This window comes from Mobula hypostoma, chromosome 29, assembly GCF_963921235.1.
Source record: "Mobula hypostoma chromosome 29, sMobHyp1.1, whole genome shotgun sequence".
NCBI classification, from domain to species: Eukaryota; Metazoa; Chordata; class Chondrichthyes; order Myliobatiformes; family Myliobatidae; genus Mobula; species Mobula hypostoma.
Window position 1 is genome coordinate 22977656 of NC_086125.1, and position 25313 is coordinate 23002968.

Here is a 25313-nt window from a genome sequence, read left to right on the forward strand (position 1 = left end):
GAAACTGTTTGGAAAGGCTCCTGCCCCAATTAAGCAGCATAGTTGTCCCAAATACTGAAGGGAAATGAGGCTATTTTCTCAATTTAGTTTTTGTTCTTTAAGAGTTGTCCCAAAAATGGCTTCCCTAATTAACCAGTTTCTGCTGAAGTGTCAGTTGTGTGTGTTTGTGTTCAAAAAACAGTGATTTTTTGTCACTGATAGCTGGGGACAAATATGTAGTAAGTCAAAGAGATTCACAGTGATGGGGCATTTCCTAAAATTACAGAATAATCTCGTGGCTGCTGCGTTGAGAGGCAATATTAAAGATGGGGTAAGGCAAAAAAAAAGTGGGGGTTTTAGATCTTTGGACAGCTCTGGTTATTAATTCTGAATAAAAGAGAGGACTAGAATATAAAAGCAAGAATGTAATGCTGAGGCTTGAGAAGGCATTGGTCAGGACGTATTTGGGCCCCTTATCTAAGAAAAGATGTTCTGGCAATAGAGGGGGTCCAGAGAATGATCCCATGAATGACACGATTAACATATGAGGAGCATTTGATGGTTCTAGGTCTGTAGTCGCTTGAATATTTTTTAGCAGAGGGTGGTGAATCTGTGGAATTTATTGCCTCAGGAGACGGCTCCAACACAAACAGAAATCAGAATCAGGTTTATGATCACCGAGGTATGTTGTGAAATTTGTTGCTTTGCTGAAGCAGTACAGTGCGATATATGAAACGTACTATAAATTGGTCAGAAATACATATTCAAAAATTAATTAAGTAGTAAATAAAGAGAGCAAAACAAGTGTGGTAATATTCATGGGTTCATTGTCTGTTCTGAAAACTGATGGAGGAGGGGGAGATATTCCTAAAAAGTTGAATGTTTGTCTTCAGGCTTCTGTACCTCGTGCATGATGGCAGTATTGAGAAGAGGGCATGTCCTGGGTGGCGGGGTTCCTTCATGATGGATGCTACCTGTTTGAAGCAGTGTGTTTTCAAGATGCCCTAAATGGTGGTGAGACTAACGCCCATAGAAACCGGCTGAGTTTACAACCCTCAGTATGTTTTTCTGGTGCTGTGCACTGGCCCCTCCATACTTGATGGTGATGCAGTCAGTCAGAATGCTCTCTGTTGTACATCTGTAGCAATTTGTTAGCTCCGTCTACCTATATTGACCAGACAGATCCTTTGAAAACAGGAAACCACCATCAACACGACCTTTAGGACCACATCCAAGCTGGTTAACAGTTTTAGTTACCATGGTCATTACTGCTTAAGTCCAGAATCCTAAATTCCCACATCGATCAACATCATAATCAAAGTCAAAGTAAATTTATTATCAAAGTACATATATGCCAGCATATAGAACACTGTGATTCATCTACTGACAGAAATTATTGCCTTTGGTTCAAGAGCCGAATGGTTCTTCTTCTTCTTAAGCCCTTAGCGCCAAGTCATTGTGTATATTTAAAGTGGAGTTTGAGAGGTTCTTAATGAGTAAGGGTGCCAATGGTTACAGGTAGAAGGCATGAGAATGGGGTGAAGAGGGATCGTAATTCAGCTATGATGGAATGGCAGAGTAGGCTCTATGGGCTAAATGGCAGAATTCTGCTCCTAGATTTCATGGTCTTATGGTCTTAAATATTGCAAATGGTGAAATTTGAACTACAAATAGAGAGTGGAGAAGCTCAGGAGATCAGACAGCAGCTGTGAGAGAGAAACTGGTTCAAAGAGCTGGAAAAAAAGAGAAGGAGGGGTCACTGATATGGTGGAGACCAGATTTGTGAAGGGGACACAAAGCATCCAGTTAATAGGTGAATGAGCATGGTTAGAAAGAAATAGAAATAAAAATGTAGGAAACAGTGTAGAGCATGCTGGAAATTTTAAACAAGGAATGATGCTGGAAGCACCCAGTGTTATGATTCTCACCCACAGATGCTGCCTGACCAGCTGAGTATTTCCAGTGCAGATTCAGGGAGGGATGAGGCAATGAACTAAGACTTGAATGTGACCAAACCTGGTCTTGGTGCAGTCATGTTAAAGATTAATGGAGCAATGAGAGTCATTTTTCCCTTTCCCACTCCCACCCCATGAAAAGCAGCAGCAACAGAGAAAGTGGAGCCACTGCAGACCTTCCACATTGTTATTGACGGCCCCATGGGGTGGAGAACATGGTAGCAAACATCTCAGCTTCCAGCAGAGAACTGAATATTTGGTTCCTTGAGTCAATTCCCAAACTCCATTTCATAAAGCATTAACAATCTTCCATAGATGTTTAGTGGTGGGTATATGAACTTGAGTCAATTTCATCTATTACCGAACTCCATTGCATAGAACCGTTGACAAACATCTACAGATGTGTAGTGGAGAGTAGATTTACTTGCTGCATCACAGCCCAGGATAGAAACACTAATGCCCTTGAATGGAAAATCTTACAAAAAATAGTGGATACAGACAAGGCCATAATGGGAAAAGCAGCATACATTATCCGTGACCACCACCAACCAGGACATGCTCTCTTCTCACTGCTGCCATCAGAAAAAAGGTGTAAGAGCCTCTGGACTCACACCACTAGGTTCAGGAACAGCTACTACCGCTAAACCATTAGGCTCTTGAACCAAAGGAAATAACTTCACGAACTTTCACTTGCATCATCATTAATGTTTCCAGAACCAGTTTCAAAGACTCTTTATCTCATGTTGTCGATAGTTATTGCTTATTTATTATTATCATTATTATTATTATTTCTGTTTCTGTTATCAGAGTTTGTTATCTTCTGCACTCTGGGTGACCGCCCTAGTTGGGCATCTTTCATTGATTCTGTTATGGTTATTATTCTATAAACTTATTGATTATGTCCACAAGGAAATGAATCTCAGGGTTGTATATGGTGATATATCTGTACTTTGATAATAAAACTTACTTTATAATTTGAACTGGTTTTCTGCCTCAACCCTTAAGTTCCCTCCCCAAGAACCGTCACTCAGTCCTTTGTTCCAGCGGAGTTCTGCTCTCTATTTAAGTAACAGGGAGGTGAGTTATCCATCCAGACCCATGGATCACAGGGTAACAGGGAACAGTCCATGAAATAATCTCAGATGGCTGTGGAGGTCAAGTCATTTAGTCTATTTAAAGAACAAGTTGATAGATGGTAGATTAGGAAGTGCATCAACAGTTACAGGGCAAAGGGCTTGAGAGGGATAATAAATCAGTCATGATGGAATGGTGGAGCAGACTTGATGGGTCTATGTCTTATGATTTTATGGCTTAAATACTGGAAATTGTGAAATTGGAGATCCCAAATGAGGGAGTGGAGAAGCTCAGAGGATCAGACAGCATCTGTGGAGAGAAGAACTGGAAAAATGAGAAAATAGTACTGAGACTGACCGTGAAGGCAACAAATATAAAGATACTACTTAAAAATATCTAGTCTGTCAGTTTGTCAGAAAGAAAGATTTATTTGTTTTCAAAAGGATTTGTTATCAAGTGTGGCATTAATGTAGTGCAGATTTTAATAGTCCAAAAGGTACCAGATTCAGCCCTTGACCTGTACTAATTAACTCCCATTGTTAAAACACTACGCCGACGCAGATGTGTAAATTCCTGGGCCTGGTCAATTTCCACTGCATGAGATATGAGGTCCTTCCCCTGCAGAACCCTCTTCTCCAAATTTTCCCTTGTACTACTGTGAACCCAACCACCTTTTTTTTGAGAATGCCCACCTGAGCAACTAGATTCACCACCCCATGATTGTGCAACAATAAGTCACTAATTGACAGAAGTCCAGCCTGACATGACTGACGTCCCCCCTCGGTAATCCAGACTTAGTCTTCAATGTAGATGGGAGTCCCTTTACAGACAACCAAGGCCAGTGCCGTGCAGGCTATGCTGTTTTTACCAACGTAGAAACCATGGAGTCCACTTGCTTTCTTTCTCCTGACTTGGCACAGCAAGCTGAACTCTTTGCACTCACTGGAGCATGCATCCAAGCCACTGGGCAATCAGCCAATATTTTTACAGACTCTAGTTATGCCTTTGGAGTCGCTCATGACTTTGGCCAACTTTGGAAAGCTAGGGGTTATGTTACCTCCTCCGGTATGCCCATCATTAATAAAACTTACATCGACAACCACCTATCTTCCTTCACAATTGGCCATTATTAAATGCTCTGCACACACTAAAGGTACGACTGAGACTGACCGTGGAAACAACAGAGATGACTCAGCCGTGAAACGAGATGCCCTTACCGGAGCACTGATTGTTCCCCAAATGATGAATCACCAGGGAAAAACTGACTGCCCTATTTCCAAATCAGCCAGTATGCCTGGAATTGAGGATGTGTGTATTTTACACAGAGATGCCTCTGAAAAAGAGAAAGCCACCTGGGAATGGGTTAGATGTTTTTACTCACTGACTGAGAACCTCTGGCTTACTCCTGCCCGTCAGGTCTGCTTACCTGAAACTGTACTGGGCTATATTGTAGATTTTGTACATACCAATACTCACCTTGGCAAGGAGGGAAAGGTAAGGCAGTGTTTGGAATCATGGTGGGATCCGGACCTGGAGAAAGTAGCGGAGAATGTTGCCCGACAATGTCCGATATGCCAAGAACATAATCCAGGAAAAGGCACCCCATGCCCAAAGGGATGTACCCAGTGCCAAGATACTCTTTCTGCCAACTATAACTCAATTTTATCGAATTACTGTGCGTGCACTATTATAAGTACTGCCTTGTAATTCTTGATGTTTTAGTAGATGGATTGAAGAATTTCCCGGCACTGATAACAAAGCGATGATGATAGAGCCCAGGAGTAACAGGAAGAATCCATGAAATACCCTCAGATAGGTGCGGAGTGCAAATCATTGGGTCTATTTAAAGAGCAAGTTGATAAATGATAGGTTAGCAAGTACAACAAAAGTTACAGGGGGAGCCAGGAGAATGTGGTTGAGGGGGATAATAAATCAGCCATGATGGAATGGTGGAGCTGACTCGATGAGCCGATGTTTTATGGTCGTATAGCTTAAATACTGCAAATTGTGAAACTGAAGATCCCAAATGACAGAGAGGAGAAGCACAGAGGACCAGACAGTATTTGTGGAAAGAGGAGCTGGAAAAGTGAGAAAATGAGGCAGGAAAGTGTGTACCAGATAGGGTGGGGAGACAGAGTTAGTAAAGGAAACACGATGCATCCAGTTAATGGATGAATGACCACAGTTAGAGAGAAAGTAAAATAAAATGTAGGATGCAGAGTGGAGCATGCTGGGGATCTGAAACCAGGGATGGTTCTGGAATCTCGCAGCATTCTGTTTCTCACCCACAGATGCTGCCTGATCTGCTGAGTATTTCCAATGCAGATTCAGGGAGGGAGTGGGCAATGAACTGAAATTTAAATGTGACTAAAGCTGGTCTTGCCACAGTCATATTAAAGATGAATGGAGCACTGAGAATCCTCTTTCCTCCCTGCTCCCATCCAATGAAAAGCAGCTCCAGTACAGAAGGCAGGGCTGCTGCCGACCTTCCACACTGTTATCGATAGGCCCATGGGGTGGAAAGCAGGGTAGTAACCATCCTCGATTCTAACACATTACCAATCATTTGGTCCCTTGAGTCAATTCCATCTGCTCCTTAACTCCATTCACCTGATTTTCTTTCTCAAACCTTAAGGCCCCTTCCCAAGAATAGTCACTCAATCCTTTGTTCCAGTGGAGGCCTTCTCTGGATTAAACGACACAGAGCTGAGTTACTCCATCCCAACCCACAAGAGCCCAGATATGAAAGGGAGCAATCTGTGTTTACTATTGAGAGAGATTTTCCCTGTTCACACAGATATCGATGAATGCAAGTCCTCACCTTGTCACAAACATGCAACTTGTATCAATGTAATGGGATCCTACCAGTGCAACTGCAACACAGGGTTTCGGGAATTACCTGCGACCATCAACCTCACGGCAGGGAAAGTTTGTGAAGGTAAGGACTTTGTCTCAACATGAAAATGGTGTATAAATCCCAACTAATTGTGGATATCAGTCCTCCACAATCCTCCTGCAGAGGCCTATAAATAAAGAAGAATTTAATGGACTCTGTACTGTGCACAGGGAAGTCGTTGTGGGGAGGTGGGATAGTTATGATTAGTTTTACTATTAATTTCTTTGATAAATCTGATGATTTGTTCAAATGAGAAGGGAAAAGGGATTCACAAGCAAATGGGAATAGTTCATTGTGTTCAGCATGGATGAGATGGGCCAAGGGTCCTTTTCTGTGTTTGACAAGTCTGTGACTCGATATTTTAGAGTTTGGGAAATGACTTTGTTGACCAGTGATGTTTCATTAAGAACAGGAGACAGTGTACTGCATTGTCCAGGGAGAGGTGTGAGTAAAAGTGGCAGCTGTAGCTGGCCTGGTGATTACTATTCTAGTCTTGGTTCCCAAACTCTCGGACAGTCTAATGTCACTCTCTCAGTGGTGGTTCAGTGAAGGTCTGAGTAATCCACGGGGACAGGGATGTGATCCTGAGAGGGAGGGCAAGAGTCAGCGATGGACCATATGAAGATGAGAGCATCTTGGAAAGAGTCATCTATACTGATAACATTTCGCAGTTCTGTATGATTGTAGGAAGCAGTATCAATGCAATCATAATTAAGGGTTGAGCGAGATAGTCTGGACAGGATTGAAACTAGGACTCGTATCCCACCAACTATCGGCCCTAGCTTGCCTTAGTGAAACAGCATAGCCATACCTTTGTCCCACAGAATGTGAGACATGTTTAACAGGGAGCAAATAATGTTTATGATTGTGAAGGATTCTGTCTGTTCACATAGATATTGACGAGTGTGAATCCTCTCCGTGTCACCAACTTGCAACTTGCAACAACACACTGGGTTCCTACCAGTGCAACTGTGTTGCGGGGTATCAGGCATCTACTGCGACTGCCAGCCTCACTGCAGGGAAGGTTTGTGAAGGTAAGGGCTTCGTATCTTCATGAAAATGGAGAATTTATCTCAAGGCAGTTTTGGTGTCATCGATTCTCCAAGATTATCCCGAAGATATTCTTGGAAGTAAAGAATAAACAGACAGTGTCTGCACTGTGTAAATCCCTTCGATAAATTGTGTGTGTTGGATTACGATGGGATTTTTATTAATCAGTGCTTTTAAATATTTTGGACATGAATTTATTCATCAAGCAGGTCCCTTGGAAACAGGAGACCAGCGAGGTAGTCTAGAGAGGATTGAATTCCAACACAACTGTTAACATCAGCTATAGCTGCCATGGTCATTAATATTCCAGTCCTGCACCCCAAATTCCCACTTGGGCAAAGTCATACTCGCAGAACCCATTCCATGGAGTGGCTGGGCAAAGTACTGGGATTGAAATGTGTTCAACCCCAGCCAAGGCTCAGAGCCACGTTACTGTTCAATAGAGCCACGGACACCCTGTACACCTCCCCATCGACCACTTCCCCCCTGCAACACAAAGCCTTAATACATGGCTCCAACAGAATGAAAAATAAATTCCAGTTGACTATCACTGAAATATGTCATGAAATTTGTTGCTCTGCTGCAGCAGTGCAGTGCAATACATAAAATATCCTATAGCTTGGAGTAATAAATATATATTAGAAAATTAAACAAGTAGCAAATAAAGAGAGCAAACATAACGAGGTAATATTCATGGGTTCATTGTCTGTTCAGAAATCTGATGGCGAAGGAGAAGATATTCCTAAAATGTTGAATGTTTGTCTTCAGGCTTCTGTACCTCGTGCATGATGGCAGTATTGAGAAGAGGGCATGTCCTGGGTGGCAGGGTTCCTTCATGATGGATGCCACCCGTTTGAAGCAGTGTGTTTTCAAGATGCCCTAAATGGTGGTGAGACTAACGCCCATAGAAACCGGCTGAGTTTACAATCCTCAGTATGTTTTTCTGGTGCTGTGCACTGGCCCCTCCATATTTGATGGTGATGCAGTCAGTCAGAATGCTCAACATTGTATATCTGTAGCAATCTAACTGTTAGCTCCATCCAGCTGCCTTTCTACCTCAATTCTTAAGGCCTTTTCCTGTTCCTTAACTGCATTCACCTGATTTTCTTTCTCAAACCATTAGGGCCCTTCCCAAGTATAGTCACTCAATCCTTTGTTCCAGGGAGGTCTTCTCTGGATTAACCAACACAGAGCTGAGTTACTCCATCCCGACCCACAGAGCCCAGGTATGAAAGGGAGCAATCCATATTTACTGTTGAGAGAGATTTTCCCTGTTCACACAGATATCGATGAATGCAAATCCTCACCTTGTCACAAACATGCAACTTGCATCAACACAGTGGGATCCTACCAGTGCAACTGCAGCACAGGGTTTTGGGAATTACCTGCAACCAGCAACCTCATGGCCGGGAAAGTTTGTGAAGGTAAGGAATTTGTCTTAACATGAAAATGGAGAATAAATCCCAACTGATTGTGGATATGAGTCCTCCACAATTTTCCTGTAGAGTCCTACAACTAATGATTTTTAATGGGCACTGTTCTGTGAAAATTACACAGAGGAGTCATTGTGGGGAGGTGAACAAGTTATCATTGTTTTCTTTCCATTGTTTCCTTTGATAAATCCAATCTTTTCTTCACATGGGAAGGGAAAAAGGAACTGACAAGCAAATGGGAATAGCTCATTGTGGTCAGCATGGATGAGATGGACCAAAGGGTCTTTTTCTGTATTGGATTACTCTACGACTCTATATTTTAGAGTCTGAGAAATGAATTCATTGACCAGTCATGATCCATTAAGAACAGGAGAAGGAGTACTGCATTGTCCAGAGACAGGTGTGACTAGAAGTGGCAGCTGTAGCTGGCGTGGAGATTACTATTGTAGTCTTGGTTCCCAACTCTCACACAGTTAATGTCACCCTCTCGGAGCAGATTCATTGGGCGTCTGAGTAATCCATGGGGACATGTATGTTATCCTGAGAGGGAGGGGAAGAGTCAGCAATGGGCCACGTAACGTTCTGTGTAGGATGCTGCATCATTGCGATCATTGATGGACTGGAGAAAAGGAGAGGGGGATGTTCTGGACAGAATTGAAGCAAGATGTCTTTATCGTGTTCCACCAAAGTTCAGGGGTAGCTTAGTCCATGTGAACTGCTAGAGCCACACTGTTGTCCACAAGAAAGAGAGACATGAGTAAGTGTTATCAATGAGTGTGAAGCCTCTCGACGTCTCCTTCTCACAACTTGTTACAACACATCGGGTTCCTATCTGTGGAACTGCATTGCGGGGTTTCAGGCATCTCCAGTGACAGTCAGCCTCACTGCAGGGATGTTTTGTGAAGGTACAGACTGTGAAAGTGAGAATTAATCACAAGCCTCTGTTGGTGACAACTTTCCAGGATTGCCCTGAAGATATTCTTGGAATTATAGAATTATCTCACAGGGTCTGCATTGTGTAAAACACATGGCTGGTAAACGATGGGGTTTTTTTTTTGTTTTATCATTTTTTCCAAATATTTTTGCATACCGGGACAAGAATATATCGACCAAGTAGGTGCTTTGGGAACAAGAGATCATGCAACACAACTTTGAGGACTGTGTCTGATCTGATTGGTAGTTTTAACTCCCGTGGTCATTACTACTCCAATCCTGCATCCCAAATTCCCACATGGAATGACCTCTTACTGTCCGAGCCCATTCAGTGGAGGGGCTGGGAAGCCTATTGGGACTAAGATGTGATCAACCCCAGCCCGGGATCAGGGCCACATTAAAGATGAGCAGAGTTACTGGCATCCAGTACACCTCCCCACTGCCCATTGTCACCCCAGCATCACTCAGTCATTAATGCCCGACTTCATCAGACTCAGAATCAGATACCAGTTTGTTGTCACTGCCATCTATCGTGAAATGTCTTGTTTTGCAGCAGCAGTACAGTGCAATACATAAGATATACCATAAAATATGACTAGAAATATATATTAAAAATTAAATACGTAATGAGAAATAAAAGCGAAAATAGTGAGGAAGTGTTCATGGGCTCATTGTCCGTTCAGCAGTCTGGTGAAACAGAGGAAGAAACTGTGCTGTGTGAAAACCACCATGAATGCAACCTTGAGGACCACATCCAAACTGGTTGGCAGTTTTAGCTACCATGGTCATTGCTATTCAAGTCCTGGATCCTAAATACCCACATGGACCAACATCATAGTCGAAGTCAAAGTCAAAAATACATTTATTAGCAATGTACATATATGTCACCATAAACAACCCTGAGATTAATTTCTTTTGGGCATACTCAGTAAAGCCATAGAATAACAACCATAACAAAACCCAGTTAGTGACTGCTCCAACTTGGGCATTCAACCAGTGTGCAAAAGGCAATGAACTGTCCAAATAAAAAAAATAAATAATAATAAATAAGTAAGCAATAAATATTGGGAACATGAGATGAAGGCTCCTTGAAATTGAGTCCATTGGTTGTGGGAACATTTCAATGATGGGGCAAGTTAAGTTGAGTGACTGTATCACTTTTGGTTCAAGAGCCTGATGGTTCTTCTTCTTGAACCTTTAGCTCCTAGTGGAGCTTAGGCCATCGATGACCTCACAAAGTCAATGGAATGGTTGGAATTCATCAACGTTTCTGTAATCCATTGTATCACTGGAATAGGCAGGGCTACTGCTGACCTTCCCCATTGGGGCCTTGAGGTGATGACAGACAGCTTCTGGATCCAATGAGATCCCAACAATCTCAGCCTCAAGCAGGTGGGAAGCCAGTGGTTTCCTGTTGCTTAATCCCATTCACCTGTTTTACTGCATCAACTTTTAAGGCCTTTTGCAAGAAAACCAATAAATTGTTTCAAAAAGGGCGTGGTCTATGTTTAAGCAACATGCCTATGTTTTGCCCCATTCAGACCCACAGTTCACATGTAACAGGGAACAACTAGTGTTTATCATTGTGAAGGAATTTATCTGTTCAGACAGCAGATATTGATGAGTATGAATCCTTGGCCTGTAATAAACACACAACTTCTAACAACATAGTGGGCTCCTTCCATTGCAGGTTTCAGGCATTGCCTGTGACCACCTGCCTCACTGCAGGAAAGGTTTGTGAAGGTAAGGACTTAATATAACCATGGAGAATCAATCCTGAGTAGAGGTTATCACTGACAATCTGACAGGTTTGTCCTGCAGATTCCTGGGAGTAAAGGAGAATGTCACAGGCAGCGCTCTGCGCGCGTCCCACAGGAGAATCACTGTGTTAGCTGTCAAGTTTATAACCTGCTAAGTTCCTCCAGCATTTTGTATTTTTATTTTGTTTGTTTTGACACAACTAATGATTAGCTCTGAATATTTTAGTTTGTTAAATGAATGTAATGAACAATCATGTTTCTTTGTGAACAGCTGACAGTGTAATACGATGGTTGGGAACAGGTCTGACCAGAGCTGGCATCTGTTGCTGGCATGGTGGTTAATATTCCAATCCTGATCCCAAACTCCTCACGGTCCAACATCACCATATGGGAGCTGCTTTACTGAGGGTCTGGGAAATCCATGGGGAGACCGGTGTGATCCAGAAAGGGAAATGCAAGAGTGAGAGATGGACCATGTAAAAATGAGGGCAGCTTGTGATGATAGGCAGCTAAAATGATAACCGTGGAATCCAGGTCATTGTGTATATTTAAAGTAAAGTTTGATAGTTTCTTAATTAGTAAGGGTGTAAATGGTTTGAAGTAGAAGGTAGGAGAATGAGGTGAGAGGGATAGTAAATCAGCTATGATGGAATGGCACAGTGGACTCTGGGGGCTAAATTAACTAATTCTGCTCCTGTATTTCATGGTCTTAAATACTGCAAATGGTGGGGTTTGAACTAGAAATGGAGAGTGCGGAGACAAGGAAGACCAGACAGCAGCTGTGGAGAGAGAAACTGGAAAAGTGAGAAAGAGCGGGATCCCTGAAATGGTGGAGACCAAATTTATAAAGGGGACACAATGATTCCAGGAAATAGATGAATCAGTGCGGTTAGAAAGAAATAGACATAAAAATGTAGGGTACAGTGTAGAGCATGCTGGAGATCTGAAACAAGAAATGATGCTGGAAGCACCCAGCATTCGGATTTTCACCCACAGATCCTGCCTGACCTGCTGAGTATTTTCACTGCAGATTCAGGGATGGACAAGGCAATTAACTAAGATTCGAATGTGACCAAACTTGGTCTTGGAGCAGACATATTAAAAATCAATGGGTCAATGAGAATGCTTTTAACTCCCCTGCTCCCATCCCATGAAAAACAGTGGCAGTACAGAAAGTGGAGCCACTGCAAACCTTCCACATTGTTATTGACAGACCCATAGATAGGAGAGCAGGGTACCAACCATCTCAGCTTCCAGCACAGAACTGAACATTTGGTTCCTTGGGTCAATTCAATTTATTCCTGAATTCCATTTCATAGAAACATTCACAAACATCAGATGTGTAGTGGAGAGTAGATGGACTGGCTACATCACAGCCTGATATGGAAACACCAATGCCCTCGAATAGCAAATCCTACAAAAAGTACTGGATATGGGCCAGTCCATCACAGGCAAAGCCCGCCCTTCCATTGAGCGCATCTCATAAAACATTGTCGCAGAAAAGCAGCTTCTATTATCAGCAACCTCCACCAAGCAGGACATGCACTTCTTTCTCTGCTGCCATCAGGAAGAAGATAAAAGAGCCTGAGGTTAGGGAATGGCTAATACACATCAACCATCAAGCTCTTTAACCAAAGGAGCTAACTTCACTCAAATTCATTTGCCCCATCATTGACATGTTCCCAAAACCAGAAGACTCACTTGCACAATTCTTCATCTCATGTTCTCCATATTTATTGCTTATTTATTGTTATAATTTGGTTTTGTATTCATACAGTTTGTTGTCTTCTGCACTTTAGTTACCTACCCAAGTTGGGCATCTTTTATTGATTCTGTTTTGGTTTATTATTCTATAAACTTATTGAGTATGCCCACAAGGAAGTGAATCTCAGGGTTGTATATGGCTACATATATGGACGTTGATAATAAAACTTACTTTGTGATTTGAACTGATTTTCTGCCTCAATCCTTAAGTCCCCCCCCCCAAAGTACAATCTCTCAGTCCTTTGTTCCAGTGGAGTTCTGCTCTCTGTTTAAGTAACAAGGAGGTGAATTATACATGCAGACCTAGAAAGCCGAGGTGTAACAAGGAACAGTCCTTGAACTATCCTCAAATAGCCAAGTCATTGGGTGTATTTCAAGTGCAAGTTGATAGATGATAGATTTGGAAGAGCGTCAATGGTTACACGGAAAGTTAGGATAATGGGGTTGAGAAGGATAGTAAATCAGCCATAATGGAATGGTGGAGCAGACTCAATGGGCCTATGTCTTATGTTAAATACTGCAAATTGTGAAGTTGGAGATCCCAAATGAGGAAGTGGGGAGGCTCAGAGGATCCAACAGCATCTGTGGAATGAGAAACTGGAAAAATGAGAATATGAGACAAGAGAGTGTGTCCCTGATAGAGTGGTGAGCCCAAGTTGTTAATGGAGACATAATGCATCCAGGTAGTGGATGAATGACCACAGTTAGAAAGTAAAATAAAATGTAGGATGCGGAGTGGAGCATGCTGAGGATCTGAAACCAGGGATGTTGCTGGAATCTCCCAGCATTCTCTTTCTCACCCACAGATGCTGCCTGACCTGCTGAGTATTTCCAATGCAGATTCAGGGAGGGAGTGGGCAATGAACTGAAATTTAAATGTGACTAAAGCTGGTCTTGCCACAGTCATATTAAAGATGAATGGAGCACTGAGAGTCCTCTTTCCTCCCTGCTCCCGTCCAATGAAAAGCAGCTCCAGTACAGAAGGCAGGGTTGCTGCCGACCTTCTGCACTGTTTATCGATAAGCCCATGGGGTGGAGAGCAGGGTGGTAACCATCCCTGCTTCTGAGAGGTGACCAGCCATTTGGCCCCTTGAGTCAATTCCATCTGCACTCCATTCACCTGATTTTCTTTCTCAAACCATAAGGCCCCTTCCCAAGAATAGTCACTCAATCCTTTGTTGCAGTGGAGGTCCTCTCTGGATTTAACAACACAGTGCTGGGTTACTCCATCCCAACCCACAGAGCCCAGGTATAAAAGGGAGCAATCTATGTTTACTGTTGAGAGAGATTTTCTCTGTTCACACAGATATCGATGAATGCAAGTCTTCACCTTGTCACGAACATGCAACTTGTAACAACGTAATGGGATCCTACCAGTGCAACTGCAAAACAGGGTTACAGGCATTACCTGCAACTGCCAACCTCACAGCAGGGAAAATTTGTAAAGGTAAGGACTTTGTCTCAACATGAAAATGGAGAATAAATCGCAACTGATTGAGGATATCAGTCCTGCACAATTTTCCTGCGGAGTCCCACAACTAAAGAAGAATTTAATAGACACTCTACTGTGCAAATTACACAGAGGAGTCACTGTGGGAAGGTGGGAAAGTTATCATTGTTTTTTCTATTTTGTCCTTTGATAAATCTGATCATTAGTTCAAGTTGGAAGGGAAAAGGGACTCACAAGCAAATAAAAATAGCTCATTGTGGTCAGCATGGATGAGATGGGCCAAAGGGTCTTTTTCTGTGCTGTAATACTCCATGATTCTATATTTTACCCTTTGGAAAATGAATTCATTGAACAGTCATGTTCCTTTCAGAACAGGAGCCAGAGTACTGCATCGTCTAGGGCAGGGGTCCCCAACCTTTTTTGCACTGCGGACCGGTTTCATATTGACAATAATCCTGCGGGGCCGATCCGGCGGGGTAGGGTTGCCAACGGACAAGAGTAGCAGTCAAATACGTTGTGTTTACTCCAAAAAAAGACTACAATGACCATGAAGCCTTGCGTGGGCACTAGTGCGCATGCGTGCACCGCCGATTTCTTTTCGCAAACTGTTTTTGGCGATTCTGGTCGGGGGGGGGTGTTAATCACGACAGGAATGTCGGTGATACGTGGCTAATACACTCAATTTCGTTTCTAAAAGGGTTTATCTAACGAATTTAATATTAAACACACAGCGCATATTTTCCTCGCATGAATATAGTGATAAGTCAATTCTCAGAGGAGCTTGAAGTAAGTATTGAACGAACTTCCAGTAGCAGGTTCGATATTATCATTTAAAGTTAAACTGGACAGCTATATGGACAGGAAAGGAATGGAGGGTTATGGGCTGAGTGCAGGTCGGTGGGACGAGGTGAGAGTAGCGTTCGGCACGGACTAGAAGGGCAGAGATGTCCTGTATCCATGCTATAATTGTTATATAGTTATATAAGTCACTTATAAGTCAATAGCATAATAACATTTTAAGTAACGTTTGGACATTAAACACACAGCGCATATTTTCCTCGTATGAACATATAAAATCACTGCAACGCACCAATATCGCTGAATCAGTGGGAGCCCTTGTCAGTACTTGTTTTCCTGCAACAAGACGGTCCTATCGAGGGGTGATGGGAGACAGCGATACTCGAATGGATTCCTTATGTCCAGTCTATTCCGCAATTTAGTTTTCGTTGCATTCATTAGAGATATGTTGGAAATGGAAGCAACGTTTTCAGTGCTTCCATGTCTATCTCAGGATAGCCTTGACTTTGATCCAGAATGCCGGCAGAGATGTTATGTCAAACATACTTTTCAGCCCGCCGTCACTTGCAGGCTCGAGGAGTCGATCTCCTTCCCGCGCTGACATGGATGACGCGTGCGTAATGGCTCAACAGTGGGCGTGACAGGGAATAAGGGGAGGTGCAGCTGACGCATATCGTTTCCTCGCGGCCCGGTAGCGCATGCCTTGCGGCCCGGTGGTTGGGGACCGCTGGTCTAGGGACTGGTGTGACTTGAGCTGGCATGGTGATTACTACTCCAATCTTGGTTCCCAAAGTCTCACACAGTCTAGTGTCAGTGTCTCAGAACAGGTACAGTGAGGGTCTGAGTAATCCATGAGGACACGGATGTGATCCTGAGAGGGAGGGGAAGAGTCAGTGATGGACCATGTAAAGATGAGAGCAGCTTGGAAACAGGCATCTAAAATGATAACGTTTCTCAGTTCTGTATGACTGTAGGAAGCAGCATCAATGCAATTGTTGATGGACTGGAGAAAGGCTGAGGGAGATGGTCTGGACAGGATTGAAGTAAGGTCTCTTCACCGTGTCCAACGAAGTTCAGGGGTAGCTCGGCTCATGTGAATTCCTACAGCCACACCAATGTCCACGAGAAAGTGAGACATGAGTAAGAGATATCAATGAGTGTGAAGCCTCTCCGTGTCACTCTCTCACAACTTGTTACAACACGTCGGGTTTCTACCTGTGGAACTGCATTGCAGGGTTTCAGGCATCTCCAGTGACAGTCAGCCTCACTGCAGGAAGGTTTTGTGAAGGTACAGACTTTATATCACCGTGAAAGTGAGAACAAATCACAAGGCTGGGTTGGTGGTGTCAATTTTCCAGGATTGCCTTGCAAGTATTCTTGGAATTAAAGAATTACTGTATCTCACAGGGTCTGCCTTGTGCAAATCGCGTGGTTGGTAAACAACTGGGTTTTCTTTGTTTTATCATTGATTCCAAATATTTTTAGATATCGGGACAGGAATTTATTGACCAGACAGCATCTTTGGAAACAAGATCATGTAACATAACTTTTAGGACCATGTCTGGTTGATAGTTTTACTTGCCGTGGTCATCACTACTCCAGTCCTACATCCCAAATTCCCACATGGAATGACATCTTACTGTCAGAGCACTTTCAGTGGAGAGGATGGGAAATCTACTGGGAGGTGATCAACCCCAACCCATTCTCAGGGCCACATTAAAGATGAGTAGAGTTACTGACATCCAGTACACCTCCCCACTGCCCATTATCACTCCAGTAACACTCAGTCATTAATACACGACTCCTTCAGAATCAGAATCAGTTTATTATCACATCTGTCATGAAATGTCTTGTTTTGCAGCTGCAGTACAGTGCAATACATAAAATATATGCAACATACATCAAAGTTGCTGGTGAACGCAGCAGGCCAAGCAGCATCTATAGGAAGAGGTGCAGTCGACGTTTCAGGCCGAGACCCTTCGTCAGGACTGAAGTTAGTCCTGACGAAGGGTCTCGGCCTGAAACGTCGACTCACCTCTTCCTATAGATGCTGCTTGGCCTGCTGCGTTCACCAGCAACTTTGATGTATGTTGCTTGAATTTCCAGCATCTGAAGAATTCCTGTTGTTTACATAAAATATATGATACATTGCAATTAGTGGGAATGCTACTACCCATAGTGGTGTGGGCTATATTTACAACTCTGCAGGTTTTTCTATTCCTGTGTGGTGGCCCCTCAAAACCGGATGGAAACGCAACCAGTCAGAATGTTCTCCATGGCACATTTTTAGCATCCTAATGAGTCACATCACCAGAGAAGGTGGGGCTACTCTTGATTCCTCCACTGGGATCTGCAGGTGTTGATAGGCAGCTTCCAGATCCAATGAGCAGGAGAGCAGGCTAGTAACCATCTGGGGCTCCAGCAGGTAGGAAGCTATTGGTTCCCTCCTTCAATTCAATCTAGGGTGGTTTGTGCCTTAACTCCACGCACCTGTCTTTCTGCCTCGACTCTGAAAGCCTTTGCCAAGAAAATCACTGAATTATTTGTTCCAAGAAGGTCTTGTCTGTGTTTAAACAACTTGCCAATGTTTTGCTCCATCCAGACCCACAGAGTGCACCTGTAATCAGGAGCAAACAGTGTTTATCATTGTGAAAGATTTTGTCCTTTCTCACAGATATTGACAATTGTGAATAGTCGCCCTGTGACTAATATGTAACTTGTAACAACACAGTGGGTTCCCACCAGTATAACTTCATCATAGGGTTTCTGGCATTTTCTGCAACTGCCAGCCTCACTGCAGGGAAGATCTGTGAATGTAAGGATTTAATATAACCATGATGTGGAGAATCAATTCAATGTAGGGGTTGCCATTATCAACCCTACAGCATTGTCCTTCAGATCCCACAAGGCACTGTACTGTGCAAGTCCCACAGAAGAGTTATTGTGATGGGCATGGACTTCATGACCTGCTGAATTTCTCCGGGAACGAGTCTGTCCAGAATTGCTATCTGTAGTGGTTACTATTCCAATCCAAGATCACCAACTCTCACACAATCCAATGTCACCATCTGGGAGCAGACTGAGTGAGGGGCTGGAAAATCCATGGGGATACCAGTGTGATCCAGGGAGGGAAGGGGACGAGTTAGAGATAGACCATGTAACTGAAACCCTCTCACTGTAGGCTCGTAATGAGTTAGCTATTACTGTGAATTTAATCTCCGCTGGTGCTAAACCGTGAGATCTCTCTTGGAAAGGTGTGTCATCTGTTACTCTGACAGTGTGGTGAGTACTTGTGGAACAAGCAACGTGAAACTTTTCAGTAGAAAAGATATCTTTGTGCTCCAACATCTTGTCAGTTATTCTTTTGTTCCATTCCTCTGCTATTGGTGAGTCATCAAAGTTGACTAACTTCAATGCCAACTTTCTCGATAGAGGACTCTGTTTCTCTTCCTTTTTCTCTACTGGGAAACTAGAAACTGCCGACACAGGAAAAAGATATGCAATCTGCATACCAAGTCTTAGAGTAACTTCTCTTCCTGAGGTGTTGCTGACAATCACTGTTCTCCTGTTAGAATAGACAGCCAAAGATTTCTGCAGTTCAGATCTCACCAGCATTCCTGCAGGCAGAAGTGGATTTTCTTCCTGATTGTCAGGAGCATCCACAAAAATGGCTGGGGTACTGGGCTCTCCTGAAAATCTTGGTGTTCCAGTCACTCTAACTCCTCCGGCAGAAGGTACAGTGTCTGGTTTAGACTGAGTATACCACACAGTTTCTCTTTCATTCTCATCACCCTGCACAGGAGAAACTTGCACATTCACAAAAGCAGCTCTGAATACAGGGCAAACAGATCAAGTTCTCAGAAAGTTCTCTCCCTTTCTCTCTTTACATGCTCCCATCAGCCTTCTCACAGTGGAAGTGTTTGTTCCCACAAGAATGGCAACTTTACCTTTGACAACTGGATCCGGGAAAACCAACACAAGTGTATCAATAGTCTCAGCTACTGCAATATCTGCTCCTGAATACCCCAGTATCAACGACAAATAACCATCATGAGGGCAATCATCAGCATTAAGCCCCCAAACCTCAAGGGCACTGATAGGAGCCAACAGTAAATGTGTCAAATCCCTGTTGAAAAGGATCTGTAGAGTAAAGTAACTTGAGAACCCGTGTCAAGTATGACTCTCGCATAAATACCTTGAATCTGTCTGGAGACATCAGAACTTGGCCCCTCTAACCCTTCAGGAATAAAGTTTTGCACCTTAGTTTTGCTGTTGATACATTGCTTGGAACAAATTTGCTCCAGGACTTCAGCCTGTTCCTTTGCTGGGTCCCTCTGTTGTTTCCCATCTTATAACCACTGGTTTACTTTTAGAAGATTTCCCTGTCTCTCACAATCTCATTTGAAATGTCCATCTTCTCCACATTTGTAACAGAAAATACCAGTCCTATCCTTTGCCCTATGCAGCAGCATTGCTCTGCTTTGTGATTTTCACAGATGGGTTGGGCTTTCCCATGGACAATAAACAATAGAGAATAGGTGCAGGAGTAGGCCATTCGGCCCTTTGAGCCAGCACCACCATTCACTGTGATCATGGCTGATCATCCACAGTCAGTACCCTGTTCCTACCTTCTCATATTCCTTGTCTCCGCTATCTTTAAGAGCTCTATCTAACTCTTTCTTGAAAGCATCCAGAGAATTGGCCTTCCCTGCCTTCTGAGGCAGAACTTTCCATAGATCCACAACTCTCAGTGAAAAAGTTTTTCCTCAACTCCGTTCTAAATGGCCTACCCCTTATTCTTAAACTGTGGCCTCTGGTTCTGGACTCCCTCAACATCGGGAACATGTTTCCTGCCTCTAGCGTGTCCAATCCCTTAATAATCTTATATGTTTTAATCAGATCCCCTCTCATCCTTCTAAATTCCAGTGTATGCAAACCCAGTCGCTCCAATCTTTCAACATATGACAGTCCCGCCATCCCAGGAATTAACCTCGTGAACCTATGCCGCACTCCCTCAATAGCAAGAATGTCCTTCCTCAAATTTGGAGATGAAAACTGCACACAATACTCCAGGTGCGGTCTCACCAAGACCCTGTACACTGCAGAAGGACCTCTTTGCTGCTATACTCAACTCCCCTTGTTATGAAGGCTGTCATGTGACCGGCAACAATGAATATAGAAATGAGTCAGGATTTATAAACAAATAAACATTTATTAAACTCTGCTTAAAATTAGTAAAAAGATAAACAAATGAAAACCTTAACCAGAGGTAAACTGCTATGCGGCCATTTAACAAACCGCTAAACTAAGTACTAGTTCTTAAAGTGGTAAATGTGAACACAGTATTAAAGTGGTAAATTGGAACACAGTTCTTAGAATGGTAAATTTAAAATCCAAGAGATTTATACAGTCAATTAGGAGAGACTTTCCTGAAGTAAAGAATTCCTCGAAGATACGACGTTACGCTGATCCCAGCCGGAACCTGCCTTGTCCGCAGGATTCACGACGACAGAAATAAAACGGTTTAAATGCACTGACCTTTTTCCTCTGTAGACTAGATACTACACAACCTTTTCTGCTGCTTTTAGAAGAGGTTATCTCATGCAGATCACTCTTACTTGAACAAATTCAATAATGGTCGATTCTCTCCAAAACCGCCGAACGACTCGTTCAGGTTCCCGTCTTCACTCTTCAATATTACTGAAAAGGTACATCGACAAATCTGGCAGCTATTGGTGAAACTGCTGGCCCAACACTTCTGTACCTTACAATAGACAGTAAAACTCCATTTTAAAATTAAACAGTGTCATAAGGCAAATATGCAGCATAGCGGAGTATCTCACTGACAATCTAACTGAAAACTCAACTGGGAAAAAAACTAACTGCGTCACCAGGGGTCTACCCTTATATATACCTGTTGAGAGCAGGTCATCATGTGACCTCACTTCGGCGGGAAAATTACATCATGTGACCTCCGCAAGACCATTACATCATCCTCATAAGACAGTCACAAGATATCCATGAGGTGTGTAACAAGGCCAACATGCCATTAGCTTTCTTCACTGCCTGCTGTATCTGCATGCTTACTTTCAGTGCCTGTTGAACAAGGACACCAAGATCTTGTTGTACTTCTTCTTTTCCTAACTTGACACCATTCAGATAGTAATCTGCCTTCCTGTTCATGCCACCAAAGTGGATAACCTCACAATTATCCACATTAAATTGCATCTGCCCACTCACCCAACCTGTCCAAGTCACCCTACACTCTCATAACATCCTACAATTCACACTGCCACCCAGCTTTGTGCCATCTGCAAATTTGCTAATGTTGCTTTTAATCCCTTCATCTAAATCATTAATGTATATTGTAAATAGCTGCGGTCCCAGCATCGAGCCTTGTGGTACCCCACTAGTCACTGCCTGCCATTCTGAAAGGGACCCATTAATCCCTACTCTTTGTTTCCTGTCTGCCAACCAATTTTCTATCCATGTCAGTATCCTACCTCCAATACAATGTGCTCCAATTTTGCCCACTAATCTCCTATGTGGGACCTTATCAAAGGCTTTCTGAAAGTCCAGGTACACTACGTCCACTGGCTCTCCCTTGTCCATTTTCATAGTTACATCCTCAAAAAATTCCAAAAGATTAGTCAAGCATGATTTCCCCTTCATAAATCCATGCTGACTCGGACCGATCCTGTTACTGCTATCCAAATGTGCCGCTATTTCATCTTTTATAATTGACTCCGGCATCTTCCCCACCACTGATGTCAGGCTAACTGGTCTATAATTCCCCGTTTTCTCTCTTCCTCCTTTTTTAAAAAGTGGGATAACATTAGCTACCCTCCAATCCACAGGAACTGATCCTGAATCTATAGAACATTGGAAAATGATTGCCAATGCATCCACGATTTCTAGAGCCACTTTCTTAAGTACCCTGGGATGCAGAACATCAAGTCTTGGGGATTCATCAGCCTTCAGTCCCATCAGTATCCAACACCATTTTCTGCCTAATGTGAGATAAATGTCATGTTTATCTGCAACATTAACAGACATGTACTGAGAAATATCAACTTGAACGTTTCTCACCTCATTTCTCAAAAATTATACTTCTGTGGCAGCAATGGTTACTTTAGCAAGAGGGCCTACAACAGAAGATATTACTTGGCTTTTGGAAACATTTCACTCCTCAATCTTATTTTCTTAGTGACTCAGCAAAAGATGGTGGATCACACATCTTGTGGGTCATTGGAATACGTAGAGCAACCATAACTTGTGACAGTGGGCCCTTCATAACTTGCTCCACCCTCAAGCAGTTTATCTCAGAAAGTTGAATGTGTTCTTTGCGGCACAAGCAATGCGGCAGTTTATCCAGCTGCAGGTGGGAAGCAGAGAGCTTCTCTCCTTCCTCTTGGAATGTGTATCTGAATCTCACCAGGGGTTCCGCTGAACTTTCAGTGGTGTCAAAGCGTTTTTCAGAGCTTGCATAGAGCTAACGGATGTGGCAAAAGGATATTCTGCCTTTTGAAACCTCACCATAATCAGCAGCAGGACCCTCTAAACTCTCTAGCAGTCTCTGTGTCTTTATTTTGTCTGAGCACTGCCACTCATCCAGCTCAGCTCAAGCCTGACCCTTCTTCACTACGCTTGACTGCAGAGAACATTCTCAGCTTATGGTAACCTTGGATATCAGCAGGTACACTTTGGCATTTCTCCACCAGTGATGCGATAGCAGAAACCAGCTTAGAACTTAGATCAACAACTGAAGGAGTTAGTAGATTTTTGACATCAGTCAGAGTTTTCCCTTCATTCCTCAGAAAAGAGAGCAACTTGAACTGAAAATCTTCACCCTCGGCAGCATCTGGAGTTGTTTCCTGAGCAACTCTAAACACATGAACTGGCCCTGTCACTGTTCCCCTGGTATTCCTATCACACCAGGCAGAGTGAGTTCAGTCACATCACTCCAGGTCTGGACTAGCACAAAGTATCTGCCAAATGATTTGTTCAAACGTCGATCATTCAATGTAACTTTTCCCGGAGCTTTCAGAAGACCCAAGGCTTTAACTAAAGTGTCATTATTAACATCATCAGAAACATTGCTCGTTACACAAGCTCTGTGAGCAAATCACACTAAACACGAATCTGTGTGGTATCTATATCACCTTAATTTTGACACACTTTAAATTGCACAGAAAATAACACTGGTGTAACGCTGACTTGAACACAAGTAAACAGGCTATCCAATCCTTACGCAGACACAGTCGCACATTCATCACGGATGATGCTCCCAAAATGTAACCCTCTCACCATTGGCTTCAATTTGGGATGCCGGACTGGAGTAGTAATGACCACAGCAGCTAAAACCGCCAACCATTTTGGATGTGGTACTAAAGGTTGTGTGGTTTCCTGTTTCCAAAGTACTGTTGACAAATAATCAGAATCTTGAAACCCAGAATCTTGAGGGTGGAAATATGGTGACCTTGCTTAGACAAGCCTGTGTGATGAGAAGCACCAATGTGGTAACTCACAAATTCCCCATGAAAGGATCTGGAACTCAAGCAATGAACGCCTTTTTCTGGTGTAATTGAACCTTATAAACCTGTGAAGTCTATCACCACAGCAAAGAGCATCAAACAGATGAAAAGCACCATCATCTGCAATGTTCATCTCCCTGATCTGGAAAGAATTTGGAATTCTTTCCCCATTACACAGTCTGGCAATTCCCACCCTCAGCACTTCAGAGCATTTTTACCAGAACAACTGCACCAATACAAGTAGTCAGCTCTTGAGCAAACTCTTCAGAGTGAAATGCAAATCAAGTCTGCAAAAAGTGCTGAGCAGATCAAGTTGTGTCAGAGGTCAAGAAGTGTGAAGTGGGTAACAGTCAGGAGAGGGAAGGGCAGGAGTCAAGTTCTAGAGAGTACCCCTGTGGCTGTCCCTCTTAACAATAAGTAACTCCGGTTTGAGTACTGTTGGAGGGACGGCCTACCTGGGGGAAGCAACAGTGGCCATGCCTCTGGAACAGAGTCTGGCCCTGTGGCTCAGAAGGGTAGGGAAAGGAAGAGGATGGCATCAGAGACAGGGTACTCTATAGTTAGGGGGTCAGACAGGCAATCTGTAGACGCAGGAAAGAAACACAGATGATAGTTTGCCTCCCAGGTTTCAGGGGGTGGGAACAAAATTGAAGAGACAGAGGAAGGGGCGGTTGGCTCACAAATAGAGAATGCTTGTAGACAGTGTGATAGGCAGGTGATAGAGAAGGGATGCGCTAAGACTGATGGTTTGAGATGTGTCTATTTTAACGCAAGGAATATTATGAACAAAGTAGATGAGCTTAGAGCATGGATCAGTATTTGGTGCTGAGATGTTGTGGCCATTACAGAGACTTGGACGGCTCAGGGGCAGGAATGGTTACTTAGAGTTCCAGGCTTTAGATGTTTCAAAAAGGGCAGGGAGGGAGGCAAAAGAGGTGGGGGCATGGCATTGCTGATCAGAGATCGTGTCAAGGCTGTAGAAAAGGAGGAAGTCATCAAGGGTTTGTCTACTGAGTCCATGTGGGAGGAAGTTAAGAACAAGAAGTGGTCAAAAACTCTACTGGGGGATTTTTATAGATCAATAGTAAAAGAGACATCGAGGAGCAGATAGGGAGACAGATTCTGGAAAGGTGTAATAATAACAGAGTTGTCATGGTGGAGATGTTAGATTTCCCAAATATCGATTGGCATCTCTGTAGAGCAAGGGGTTTAGATGGGGTGGAGTTTGTTAGGTGTGTTCAGGAAGTTTTCTTGACAAAATATGTAGATAAGCCTACAAGAGGAGAGACTGTACTTGATCTGGTATTGGGAAATGAACTTGGTCAGGCGTCAGATCTCTCAGTGGGAGAGCATTTTGGAGATAGTGATCACAATCCTATCTCCTTTAACATAGCATTGGAGAGGGATAGGAACAGACAAGTTAGGAAAGTGTTTAATTGGAGTAAGGAGAAATATGAGGCAATCAAACAGGAACTTGGAAGCATAAATTGGGAACAGATGTTCTCCGGGAAATGTATGGCAGAAATGTGGCAAATGTTCAGGGGATATTTGTGTGGAGTTCTGCATAGGTACATTCCATTGAGACAGGGAAAGGATGGTAGGGTACAGGAACCGTGGTGTCCAAAGGCTGTTGTAAATCTAGTCAAGAAGAAAAGAAAAGCTTATGAAAGGTTCAAAAACCTAGGTA

General features: G+C 43.2%; 1 protein-coding gene across 4 annotated transcripts in view; it reads left to right on the plus strand.

The window, feature by feature from the left end:
• The window catches only part of LOC134339243 (adhesion G protein-coupled receptor E2-like), a 92031-nt gene that overhangs the window by 33130 nt on the left and 33588 nt on the right, over nt 1-25313 (plus strand). For all 4 annotated transcript variants that reach the window (XR_010016367.1, XM_063035587.1, XM_063035589.1 and 1 more), the window contains exons 5-8: nt 5806-5946; nt 6798-6938; nt 8238-8378; nt 14151-14291. Coding sequence is in view for 3 of the 4 variants with exons in the window: in XM_063035587.1 (XP_062891657.1) it covers nt 5806-5946; nt 6798-6938; nt 8238-8378; nt 14151-14291 (564 nt within the window). In the remaining variant the exon portion in view is untranslated. The remainder of the gene's footprint in view (nt 1-5805; nt 5947-6797; nt 6939-8237; nt 8379-14150; nt 14292-25313) is intronic.